Here is a 13,506-nt window from a genome sequence, read left to right as displayed (position 1 = left end):
GCTTGACCCGGCTTGGAACAGAAAATCTTCTTGGAAAGAGCGCTTTCAACTTTGCTATGAAAAGTATTTGAAGCACTTGTACAAGCTGTTACAGGTTTTAGCTGCTCTGAGTTGTTGCTGCATTTGTCTGCTGGCCACTGCTTGCACTATGCATGGTTTGTTTTACAGCAGTCATATTTTGCTGCCATATTAAATCATATTAAAAGCTACGGCTGAGGAGTCATGGGTTTGGTAGAGGGGTGGCTTTTCCGTGAGCAGGTGTTTCTGCTATATTGTTGTTTTGGCATTGTAGCTGCCCATGGCATTGTAGTTACTGCATACTAATACCTGTATCAGAAATGGACAGGAGCTTGGCACAATAGCTGGATTATCTTAAATGAGCATGAGAGCCTGCATTCTATGTGTACATATGTGAGGAAGGATCTTGGTTGTCGATGTTAGCCCCGGGTTTTTTTAAGTTCTTCACTAGGAGAGTGGTTAGGCCCTGGAACAGGCACTGCCCAGGGAGGTTGTGAGTATGGCCCCGTCCTTGGAGTGATTCAAGACCGAGGTTTGCGGGGCCCTAGGGGCAACATGATCTAGTAAAGGTGTATGTTTGGTGGCCCTGCCAGGCAGGGGGGTTGGAACTACATGATCCTTGAGGTCCCTTCCAACCCGGGTCATTCTGTGATACCATGTAGGTGTAAATCACCCTTCCTGTATGGACTTCCTTTAGTGGTTGGGATGCCACGTGTATTGCGGTGATGTGGCTTACCTAACAAGCTTTGTAGTCACAGATGAGCATGTTGGAGGTGTTGTAGACTGGTTGTTACCACATCAGTGACCCACATGGTGATCAGCTCTGCTGATAAACATTGTCATATTAACTGGTAAGGGAGAAAGAAGGTAGCCGTATATTAGAATGGTTGAGTACAGCATTGAAATGAAAACACTGGTACGAGAAATTGAATATGTAGTACTAAATCCTAATAGATAAATAGTAGGAGAAGGATCTTTCAGTGATCTTTGAATTCAGCATGCTCATGAAGGTATGTGACCTACCAGTCCTACCTGGTATCAAGGTAGAAGAGACTTCCTTCATCCAGATAAGAATGGGCTGCATGTGCAGTCCAGGAGTTAAACTTGACATAGGTTATGCTGTGTGAATGAACAACTGTTCAATGGGTTTTTCCTAGCTCAGCAGTCTTCAATGTTGGCTTAGAACACTTTTTGCTAGGATTCTTATTCTCCAAGCAGCTATTGCCCTGCTAGCATCTATCTGATGATTAAGACTTAACTGATAGCTTTTTCTCCTCCATGTCTACTTGTATGGTTAACTCACTTGAGACTTAAGTGAAGTTCAGGTCTGGAAAGCTGGTTGCTGCAGTGGGACTGGGCAGAGCTGTTCTCTTCAGTCAGCTTCCTTTAGAAATGGAGAATTTGTTTCTTGATCAGTGCAAATACCTTGATCAGGCCAATTAATGGAGTGTACGGAAGGAGGGCAGCTCCCCACAGTGCTGGGAGGGTGGTGGGTGCAGTCTGCAACTGCCTTAATTGCAGTCCTACAGAGACAGCCTAATTATAAAAGACTTACTCTCAGTAGTAAAAAAACCCTTCAGTTGTCACTGAAGTCACCGTCTTGGCAAGGACGATAAGTATCATAGCTGTGAATGCTGGAGTTCCATAAGGGTAAGAGCAGAGCTGTAAGTAGTTACAGAGGGCCAATGTGTGCCTTGTGTACTTGGCAGCCCTCTGCTTGTGCCAGTAGTGCTGTGGCAGCAGTGGCACCAAGCCCTCCTGGTATAGCTTGTGCCTTCCAGAATGATGCCTCTGGCAGCTGGGCAGCCTGTTTGGCTGTGTGACTGTGCTGCTGCTGCCTTGATTGTGTTACGTTCCCTTTGCTACCAAAGGATCATCTCTGCTGTCACTCCAACAGGAAGCAAGAGCGTGGTATTTCTTGATGTATCCTTGCATTGTTATAAAGTGAGATTATAGGCCAGCCCTGGCCATGCAGGAAATAGCAATTAGTAAAGATGTCTCTTTCCCCCGTTATGTTGAAACAAATGAAGCCCACTTAGTATGGGTTATTTTAATCTAACTGGAGCGTAAGTGTGGCTGAACCTTGTCTAACTCCTGTTTCTGGCAGCCTAACTTCTTCATTACCCTGTCTGCTGACAGAGATCTACTACAATAGGTCACTTCACTTTGACAGTTTTCACAAGTTTGAGTCTACTAGACTAAATATTCATGATCTGTATAAATAAATTAGCAATATTTAAACTTGTTCACTCTTTTTCTTCCTGTCTCTGACTGAGTTTTCTGTAGCTTGATGTCAGCTGGCTTATTGGCCAAAGCCGTGCCACAGGTGCCATTGGGACACAGTGGTGCCGTATTCCTGTTGTGAATAGGAATACAGGAGACATGCAGTTAACACAGAGGTTGCTATCTGCAAGGAAGCACTGTAAGGTGGCCATAATTCTGTGGGCTTGACCTGCATTACATCACGCGTTTCTGTGGTGTCATTGGAAAGATGAGCTGAAAACAGCGAAACTGAAATGTCATTCATCTAATTGGAAGTGGGGGGTGAGGGGGAAGACATCCAAAAATTCTTAGAGAAAAATAAAACATTAAATTGTTACATAGCCTTAGCAAAGTTTATGTAACAGTTTCTAATTTCATTTTGAGTACTCAACAGCACTTCTGCACTTATTCTGGTTTTTAAATAACTGGCTTTTCTTTCAAAGTCTGACTTCAAGAACTCACTATCAAGAAGTTTGACAGGCTTGTGCCTTAATTTGACTAAATGTGTTGGAGCTAGTGATTTTTTTTTTTTTTTTTTCTTCTTTTCATCATAATAGAACTCCTGCTAAATTACATGACTGCTTCAGCTGGTAACTTGCATTGCTGATTTAATAAGCAGTTAGAACAATCTAGAAAAGAAAAATACCTGGTCTTAACTGGCAGCTCATATGGGGGGATTTGGTGGGGTGACTCCAGAGAGCTGCCGTTGCTTTGGAAGGGATGGGCAGCATGTAGTCACACAGCTGAGCAGCTGTTGATTCAACTGTCTAGAAAGGCAGGAATCCAGATTCACTGTGCAGTTTCTCTTTGGTGATCCAAATGTAGAGTTCCACTTAACACTAATTAAAAAAACCCACAACCTCATTAGCCTGGCCTAGTTCCCATTGCCTGTGTATGTAAGGTATTTGGGTCTCTGATTTGGCAGCTGATATTTTGAGTCCTTTTATCATCTGTGGATGCTGACTTCATTCCATTGTGTACGCTCTGCCCAGACTCTTTGGATGACATTATTTTTGTCAGGGCCTACACAAACCGTTCCTCTGGCCCTTCAGCATTCATCTGCTAAATGAACAGACTTCTTTCCTGTTCTCCCTATAGAGTCACAGCATGGATCGTTCCTTTTAGTACCCAGAATTATGATCCAGAACACATTTTTTCCTTAGCCGAATACGCTATGTAGGATGTGACAGCTTTACTTCTGCCTATTTTTGTCTTGACTTTGAAATAGATGGTAGCATAATCAAACTGTTGGTTCAAAAGCTATGAAAGTATGCATGTTCAAAACGCTGTTCTTTGCTTCTCTTTTAGTCTCTGTTGGAAAAGTTCTTGATCCCTAATGCTTCGCAAGCAGAAAGCAAAGTTTTCTATTTGAAAATGAAAGGTGATTATTACCGTTACTTGGCTGAGGTTGCTGCTGGAGATGACAAGAAAGGTATGTCAATTGTCGCTAAATCTTTGGTCAGTTTAGTGGACAGCAACGCTACAGTAACTTTTGGAATACTTCTTTTTCAGATTCTGCAGTCACAGAATCTTGAAATCAGATCCAGTGTATGCATACAAGAATGTGCCTTATCGCTGACATACCAGTTAATGCTTTTTTTCCTGGCTCTCTGAGTACTGTTTTTACCTCTTCGTAGGGAGTCACTGTAGCTTTCTGAAGTGCTTTAGTGCTAGTTCTCCTGCGTTTCTGCAGCACATAAGAACGTCTGTATAAGTTTAGTGAGCAGGGAGACTAGAATACACCTGGGGAAGGAAAGGATTAATGAAACAGATGTTCAGTAATTTTTTTCCATAACCACGGTAGTTTGATTTCTAAATGGTTTTTATTTCCTAAATTTCTCATGTAGCTTGTCCTCATAGCAGGTAAGTTGCCTTTACTCGTGTTTGGTAAGTAAAGTTAAAATAATGTACTTAACTGCAGCCATTAAGCCACCTAGTGTATTGAAGAGGCACCTAAATAACACCTTGTCTTTGTGCAGTCATCTTCAGTTCAGGAGAATCTATTACATTTAGATAGCACTGTTCACAGCAAACTCCAAGCTGTTTCCTGGAGCCAGTCTCCACAGTCTGCTGGATAGTAATGAAGACGAGTAAGATAAGACTTAATAAACAGTGTTTGATTTGACTTCTAGTGTTTGCTGCATGCAAGCTGACCTAGTCTTGGTGACTGCAGAACCACATGTGTAATAAATAAATGTGTTACTGTGTACCATAGCAGATGTATTTTTGTTCAGTAATCTCTCATTTACAAACTAGAAGGTACACTCTCATAAGGATAGTTACTGACTGTAAAATCTTTGTTTAATGTAACTTTAAGCTTCATTTTTATTCAGCTCAGCAGTTACCAGTGGGTTCTGACTTGCCAGATGAAGAAACAATTTGGAAAGCCCATCTGGTTCTCAGTTGCTATGGCTCCTCAAGTCTTTCATCTTGGAGGTTTTTTTTCTTCATGCTATCTGTGATGCCTAACCTTGAAAAGGAGCAACTGATAATGACTGTAGCAAATAATGTCCATTTAGTTAAGCAGATTTTTTTTTTTTCAGAGTGTCTATATAAAGCTCTCAGTTATAGGAACTGGGTTTTTGCCTCTGTAAATTGGCTTATTATGTTGACCAGAGTTTTCTTATGGCAATCTGGTGGGCAGGAATGTTGAGCAGGTAGCCTCACCCTGCTGCTTCAGCCTTCAACTCTGGAGCTGTACGATCCTATCTGAGGAGGACAAAGTTGAAAATCCTGCTGATTTCTTACACTGAATGACTCCAAAATAAACAGAATATACCTAATTTTGCTATAAATTCCATGAAACAGTGCTCTCAAGGTAATTCTTACCTTGTCAAGTAAGGCAAAAAGGAGCTTTTTGGGAGCTTTTCCTCAAACATAGGTATTGAAATAAAATGCTGAAGTTAATTGAAGCTGCTTATTTTTCATGCTGCTTGTTTTGCCTTTCATAAGCAGCACCATTTTCTAAGACTTTCCCATTATGGAAGTAGTAAAACACCTCCCACTGTTTCTAAATTTAACTTCCTGTAAAACCAGTTCTTCTCAACCGTAGTGTACAGAGCGCTGGTCGTTTTCAGGGCAGAACAGCAGTTGTTTGACTTCTCTGAAGTGCTTATGTGATAACAGTGAATTAAGAGAGCCAGAGCCCTGCCTGAACACGCAGGGCAGAGTGTGTCCTCCCTCTTCCACATTGAGGACAACAATTGGATGCTTTAATGTCTATAAATCTTCAAAGCTGAAGCAGTAGATATTGTGTATGAGAAGCACTCAAAATCAGAAAGCAAATACTGTTATTTTTGAGTTACTTAACCTAAAGATTTTTTTTTCTTTGTTTTTGACTGGCACTTAGAAATTGCTCTGCATGTATTTCTGGTTTGATCCAGAAACATCAGGATGTGAATAGGGAATGAATTTTTTTGGTCTGAATTGAATTACTTCCTGCCCACCTCCTTCTCAGATAGTATAACAGTCTTTGAGAGTGCAGAATAATGGTCCCTTTGTTCTGAGTGTCTACCTCCTGTGGTCATCAAGGGCATAGTCCAGCTTCTGAGCTGTGCTGGGCCATATTTACTTCAGGTTTAGGTATGTTACACGCTACCTTTGCCAAGTAATTTGAATGAGACGTCACAGGTGACTTAAAGAAAGGATTCAACAGGATAGGCAAAGGTCATTGGGACTTTCTGTGACTCAAATGTGCATCTGTAATGTTTTGCAGTATTTGAATACGTTGAAATTGCATTGCATCAAACCTGTGTGCAGTTAAACCTTCAAAATTGTATTTCTTTCCTGTAGATTGTGGGTTTTATGTTGGTGAAGCACTGTAAAAGTGTTGTGAATATCTGACCTGTTAATACAGGCAGTCACAGGGTAATGGAGGTATTTAAATCTATGACATAGTCAATGATAACTTACTAAATTTTTAGATGATTAGAAAAAGTGGAATGTTAATGAGCATTTAAGTTACCTTATAAATAAGTGTTCACTCTTAAACATAATTTACTCACACAACCATAAACTGATTATATGTCAGAGTACACTATTTGAGTTACTTACTTGCTGTGGGTTTTGTTTGTTTTATCCTAAAGGGATTGTGGAGCAATCACAACAGGCGTATCAAGAAGCTTTTGAAATCAGTAAAAAGGAGATGCAGCCAACACACCCGATCAGATTAGGTCTGGCTCTAAACTTCTCCGTGTTTTATTATGAGATTCTCAATTCCCCAGAGAAAGCCTGTTCCCTTGCAAAAACGGTAGGTTTGTGGGGGGGCTGGGAGGGAGTTCCACTGATTATTATTTGCATAACCTTTTGTTGTGTGGCTAATGAGCTTTGGGCGTCTCTTTCATCTCTAGGCTTTTGATGAAGCAATTGCTGAACTTGATACATTAAGTGAAGAGTCATACAAAGACAGCACGCTAATAATGCAGTTACTGAGAGACAACTTGACAGTGAGTATCATTACATTTCACAGGCTGTTCATAGCAGAACTGGTCCTTCCAGCACTCAGGGCTGCTGAGTTCATCCCTAGCTGTGAGATTGCCTGTCATTTACAGTCAAGTTCACATTGTGTTTGAGTGTATACCTTTCTCTATAGGACTCAGCTGTCTGTGGTGTGAGATGGGGACTGTCACTCAGAGTAAACAAAATGTTCATCTTGTTTTTGTAACCTACCTTGAACTGTAAAAAAGGCAAAGACAAACATCTAAACGGAACAGTGAACTTAAGCATGCAGTGCTGTAATTAATGGCATAGTTCGCTTCCCAGTCATCTTGTGGAGGAAAGGGGGAACTACAAGCAAGAGTAGAGAAAGAAGCAGCTCTTCTTTTGGTGCCAGATGAAACTCCTTGTTCATACATTAGATGCATCTGGTGTTGGAAACCTTTGCAAAATATCTAGACTTTTCTTACCATAACCAAAGTGAAGTTGTTCAGTTACATAAAACTGGAGCTGCTGTATGTTCTGTTTCTGTTTGTAGGGCTGTGTTTGCCTGTTTCTTGGAACCTTTTCCAATAGAATGGCAACACAATATATTTCTGGAGAACTGCTTGCAATAGTTCCAGCTGTTGCTTACAAAACAAATGGCAGAGATTTCTCAATGTCTATAAGGGAGACAGATACAGCACTGGCTTCACTCACTGTGTGCTGTTAATTGGGTGAGATTGCTCAAGAGCTGTCCCTTGAATGAGGGATCAGAAGTAGAGAATAGAAGCAACTTTAATTGCCAGCTTCCTAGTGAAAATAACATCCAGCTTGCCGTAAGTTTGAGAGAGCTTTGCCTCATCCTGGAGCAAAAGTTGGACTGAGCTGCCACAGTGTATGTGTTACCTTAGCAGGGCCTGAGATTTGATATCAGATTTCTATTGTAAGGGACCTTTTTCTAGATAGCTGCAAGATTCCATGTCCCTGTCAGATGGATACATCCTGTCTTAGATGCTTACCATGATCTGCATCAGTATTGCTCTTATGTTAATTCCATGTTTTCTACACTACTTCTGATGCAACTTCTGACAAAGTCTGCAGTATCTTAAGTGTAAAAGGGTCTGCTCTACTAGTTATGCAGTCCTCTCATCTTTTAGACGCAGGCTTTTGACAGTGATTCAACATGCTGATCACTTACATGTAGTAGCAGCTTTTTCTCAGTTGTTAGTTCTTTCTGTCTTGAGTTTCATCTGTCTGAAGAATTCTATTGGGGACTGAAGGCAGAGAAGTGTTCAGAAATGCATGGAGTGGTGCTGAAATAGACAGTAATGGATTTGAATGTTAGAAACAAGTGTATTGCTGTCACAAGTAGGCTCACTTGTTGCTTAATATCTTTAGTAAGGAGTGTTTAGTGCAGCTATTGCTTGTTATTTGTAGTAAGAACAAGGTTATTGGGCTTGTGTAAGACTCTCTATTGTCTTGTACTTTTCAAAAAGGGTAAAGTGTTTCTGGTGTTAATTTTTTGGGGTTTTTTTGCATCATATGAGACCTTCAAAAGGGTAGGTCCCAAACCATGCTGGAATGTGGGTAGACAAAGAATTAAGTTATTTGGCTTTACTGCTTACTACCATAGAACATGAAGGACTCAGTTAAGGCTGCTGAACCTCCAGAGAGAGATTAGATAATGATTGTTGGTTGTAAATATTAATATCTTGCATATTTCACTCTTTTCTTTCCCAAACAGTTGTGGACATCGGATACCCAAGGAGATGAAGCTGAAGCAGGAGAAGGAGGGGAAAATTAACCAGCCTTCCAACTTCCGTCTGCCTCATTCTGAAATTTACACAGTAAACCATTCGTCATCCATGCTGTCCCACACATAGTTTTTGTTTACGATTTGACAGGTTTATGTTACTTCTATTTGGATTTCTATATTTCCCATGTGGTTTTGTTTAATATTAGGGGAATAGAGCCAGTTAACATTGGGGGAATTTATCTGTCTTCATCTGAGGTGGCCAATATAGGGTTGTGAAATTTTTATACGAGTTTTACATGTTTGGCATAGTACTTTTGGTACATCGTGGCTTCCACAAGGCCAGTGTTAAAACAGCTTTCTGTGTCAAGCGAGGAAGACTGCTTGTATATTGGTCTGTCGTGGTGGAAAAAAGGGATCATCGGTTGCAGCCACAGGTGTAGTTAGCATGAATAATCAAGCTGGAACACACATGGCTGTGAATAAACTGATGTCCCATAGATATTGCATGTGGAGTAAACATGTGAAATCTGTGGAATATACCAATCAAGTGTACATCTCTGATTGCAGCTGAAGTGTTCCTTAAGACAGTTTGATAACCCAGTCAACTTATCTCTAGAGAAGGACAGAGAAACGGTTCACATTCCATTATTTGTAAAGTTACCTGCTGTTGCTTTCATTATTTTTGCTACACATTTTCTTTGTATTTAAATGGTTTAAGCAACCTAAGAACAAATGTACAAGTAAAGACGCAGTAAAAATGAATTGCTTGATATCCATAATGACACTGTATATCGAGCACAGCAGTAAAACAAAAACCCATGTATTTAACTTTTTTAGGTTTTTTGCTTTTGTGATTATTTTTTTTTGATACTTGCCTAACATGCATGTGCTGTAAAAATAGTTAACAGGGAAATAACTTGATGATGGCTAGCTTTGTTTAATGTCTTATGAAATTTTCATGAACAATCCAAGCATAACTGTTCAGAACATGTGTATTAAGTTGATGTAAGTGGAATAAAAGTTTTATGAATGGACTTTTCAACTACCTTTGTAGATTTCATGTCATCTCTTTCCACTCTTCTTAAAGCAGGAGCAGTTTTATCATACGTGGATTAAATATGGAAGCGGTTCAGTTAAGGGGAATCTTAATGCACACTTGAGTGTAAAGTTAACTTCATTGGAATCAACACTGAATATTTCACATCAGATGTTTCATTGCTCTAATTCACGGCTTTTTAGATGGCTGTTGCTTTCTGACTGTTTGGCTGGTGCTCTGGAGAGGTCTTAAACATTCAGTCTCCATATTTGAGGGCAAAATGCATACGCAGTAATTGAAGAGCTGACCTGTGGATCAGTTCTAACCAGTGGAAAGCCCCCAGCTTCCCTCTCTGAGCTCTTCAGAGTGCAACTAAGCAGGAGCCTCCATAGCATTCAGGAGGTTTGGACTAACTAGCTCAGCCAAGAAAAAAGGCTCCATGGAATGATGGCGTTCTTCCTTTCCTTGTCCCCACTGATGTCTGCACTGGTGGGATTCCCAGAATAACTGTGGGGTGTTTTAGGATATTTAGTTTAAAGCTGAAAAAATAACAGGAAAGTGGATTATTTTCAAATCACATCACATCTGTCAGGAGATGAAAATAGTTAAACTTCGTTAAACTGTTAGAAAATGGTTAAACTTCATTCAAGTCTTCCTGTTGGGATGTATTTATGCAATTGCCACAAAGGGAGCTTGAGCGGGGTTTTGTTCTTATTTTCTTGATTGAGCTGCTCATGTAAGCAGAGATTTAAGTACTTTGTAATGTTGGCTATCTTATATTTGGGGGAATAGCTACTTTAGTGTCAGCACGTTCATCTTGCTGCTGGGAGGAATGAGATCGAAACAAGCTGCTGAAAGGGAACAACACTGCCTTAACCTTTTGTGCATGGGGTGGACTTAAGTTACAGGTCAGACTTCTTAGAAATTCAGTACAGATTTCTTCCTGCTTTTATTTTGTTTTTTAATAGTAAAAGGTGAAAACACTTCTGAGAAAACACTTTTGATCATTGCATTCAGTGTGTGATGGTCTGTTCATGGAAACAGCTGAGTCTCTATCCCAGAATTGAAGTATTGAGGTTAGTAGAAGAGGGGGGCTGGGGTTAGGCTTTAAAATAAAGGTAATTAGGAACAATAGTAACCATTCCCAGAATGGGAAGTTAATGAACTAACTGTTATAGGTAACAAAAAACAGAATCTGTTGAACAGGAAGAAGGAATATGGGGGGTAGAGGTTAATAAGGGTTTGTAGGGGTGAATTAGTATATCCTGTGGGTTGTGTTTCTTAGGAAGTCCTTCATGGAGACATTGCCTGCCGAAAGCACTTCCAAGCTGCGTGCTCTATATGTTTAAGTTATACACAATAGCTTGACCTGAAATTGCTGCTTTGTTTTTCTATTAACCTTTTTCCAACTGTTTAAGAAAGTTCTGAGTTAATAAGGTTCTGTGCAGTTATCCCATGTATCTGGAGAAATCCATAATTAAAAAGCATGTGACTAAATGGGCACCAGTGGAATACAGCATAAGGAGTGTTTTTCATCTTTAATCACTAAATGTGAAGGAGCCTTTACATAAAAGGTCACTGGATTTCTGTTTTTTGAAAGCCTTTCCTTATCGGGGTGTCTAAGCTGATCTTTTAAATACCATGAAGGATTTGTCCTTGAATCTTTATCTCCTACATTCCACTGCTAGAAAGTGATCCACAGCATTTGATAATGGAAATAATTTCCCGTGTGAACAATTAACCACCTCCTATGGCAAGCAGGTTTTCATATACTTTTACTCGGTTTACTCAGTGTTCTGGCATTGAGGGCTTGCTTGAAAGACCCTCATCAAGGTCCTGGCAAGCCAATGTTTCTAGATTCTAAATGGAAGAGGGAAGAGCAGCTCTGTGGATAAGAAAATATGTTGGAAAATGAGATTTAGCCCATGTTCTCCACCCTCCCATAGGATTTCTTATGGTAAGTTGCTTTACTTTCTTCAGTGGTGTGGTTAAAAGTTGTTGGATGACTCGAGGTGATGGAGCTTTAAGTGCCTCAAAATCCACGTAAGGAATCTGTTAAAAGTGAGAGCTGTAGCCTTTAAGCTGCATTCATAGGTCATGTGTTAATCTTATGGATGTGACTGAGAGTAATTTCTGTCCTCCTCACCTTTAGAGAAATGAGTGCTACCTGGAGTAAAATTAGTGCTCAGCTGGAGGAGGAGCTGCTCACTGTGGTGAGTAACATCCGAGCTTTCCCACTCTTTGAATAGTGCAGTAAAGGTTGTTTGAGCAGTTTATTCTTCTGGTTTAATGTAACAAAAATACTTGAATTAAGGAATCTATTCCTACCCTTGTGTAGCCTAGAATTAAAAATCATCCTAAAGCTATCAAGTGCTAATTGCCACAACACCTATCTGCTTTTTAAGAAGTGCAGGAACATTCATGACAAAAGCTGGTTTCAATATGAGTCCAGAAAATGAAGCTCGGTTCTGAGGCCTTAACATGGTGCTCTGTATGTCCACACAAGGACATGCTGCTCATCCTGTTAGCCCTGACTGATGTGGGGGACCCTTGGGTCACAGGACAAGGATGTTGCTGCACATCCCTCACCTCCACCAGTTAGATCTGCCAGACATAAGGTGCTTCTGTGTGAACCCAGACCGTTGAGCTCTGATGTTCTCATCCTGCCATATGTCTGTGGTGCAAAGATGGGTTGTGAGTATATATTAACCAACAGTTTCATGCAGAAGTACAACGTCTTTCTAACTTCACCGGTTTCAGCTGCGAAGGGGCAACAGGTTCCTTCATGAGAGTGAAAAAGAGTCAGTTCCTGCAGAAAAGCTGTTACCACTTAATGGCAGGAAAACAGAAGTACAGACCCATTACCTAAAGCAGTGAACGTTAACAAGTGACTGCCTCCAAGATGAAGCAGCTGGTGGTCAGCCTGCAGTTGTGGTGTGGATGGAGCTTTAGTGCTGACCTTTGCAGCTGCCCATCAGTAGTAGTAAAGAAGCCTAATTTTGCATAGCAAATTTTGTGTACACTTGATATTTTTCCAGTCTCTGTTGTTAGATTTATTTTGTTAGATTCAGGATTATTTATGTGCCGGAAGGTGGCATGGCTGGGGCTGTAGGAACAGCTTACTTTGAAACGTTAGAGAGGATAAACCTGTGCTGTTCTATATTCTGAAATTGAATAATTCTTTTCTAGAGAATCCAAACAGGTTGGTGCGGTGAGCAAGGAAAGTTCTGCTAACAAGCTCACAACAAAAGGAAGTAAGAAGGCTGCTGAGAGAAAGGGAAGTGAGCAGCAGGAAGCCAACCTCAAAGCACATTGGGGCTTATGCTGCCCAACATCTGCGCACAGCGGTGAGGGAGATGAGAGTAATGCATCCAGGGAGGTTGTTCCTCCATTGTGTAGGGCTGGGAAGGGCTTGGGGAACTGTTCACATGTGGCCTTGTGAAATGAGAATTGTTAGAAAGAATGTGGCCTATCTCCATTGGAAACTCAGGTCCTAATGAAGGCTGTGCGGGTATCTGAAGGGATATTTTCAGCACAGAGCATTGCACAGATGAGGGTTTTAAAAGAAGCTCCCAACTGACTCTGATTTTTCTGCAATAAAAAAGCTGCCAGCACCTGACAAGTGCTGGGGAATGTCATCAGAGGCTCAATGCTCTCTCATTATCTATTATTGCACAGCTCACATTGATTATCCTGAGGGGTCGTTCAGCAAAGAGGGTTTTTACTTCAGTGGCCATTAGAGTGATATAATATACACAGGGAATAATTCTTCCTTGCTCTTAAATCCGCAATATCAACAAGGCCAGAGATTTTCAGTGTGATTGAAAAGTAAAACCAGAATCAGCCTTGATGTTCCCAGCTGCAGTTTCTCACATCTCAGAACTTCCAGAAGAGGCAGAATTATCTGAGTGTCAGAGGAAAGTCTCTTAGGGGATGGCTGCACTGCTGGTAAGGGCAGCATGTGCTGTGTGGGGCTCCGCAGTGGTGTACAGAGCTCATAGCTCTGTCTGCAGTCAGT

General features: G+C 40.8%; 1 protein-coding gene across 1 annotated transcript in view; it reads left to right on the top strand.

Annotated features, from left to right (window-relative positions):
* YWHAZ (tyrosine 3-monooxygenase/tryptophan 5-monooxygenase activation protein zeta) overlaps positions 1 to 9,497 on the top strand; it is a 25,426-nt gene extending 15,929 nt beyond the window's left edge. The window contains exons 3-6 of the mRNA XM_015856086.1: positions 3,589 to 3,712; positions 6,366 to 6,529; positions 6,630 to 6,725; positions 8,441 to 9,497. Coding sequence (XP_015711572.1) covers positions 3,589 to 3,712; positions 6,366 to 6,529; positions 6,630 to 6,725; positions 8,441 to 8,500 — 444 coding nt within the window. The 3' untranslated portion in view covers positions 8,501 to 9,497. The remainder of the gene's footprint in view (positions 1 to 3,588; positions 3,713 to 6,365; positions 6,530 to 6,629; positions 6,726 to 8,440) is intronic.
* The last annotated feature ends 4,009 nt before the right edge of the window (positions 9,498 to 13,506 follow it).

The sequence above is a fragment of the Coturnix japonica genome, chromosome 2 (assembly GCF_001577835.2).
Source record: "Coturnix japonica isolate 7356 chromosome 2, Coturnix japonica 2.1, whole genome shotgun sequence".
Taxonomy (NCBI): Eukaryota; Metazoa; Chordata; class Aves; order Galliformes; family Phasianidae; genus Coturnix; species Coturnix japonica.
The sequence above is the reverse complement of the archived record's forward strand: the minus strand, read 5'-3'. Positions and strand labels throughout refer to the sequence as shown.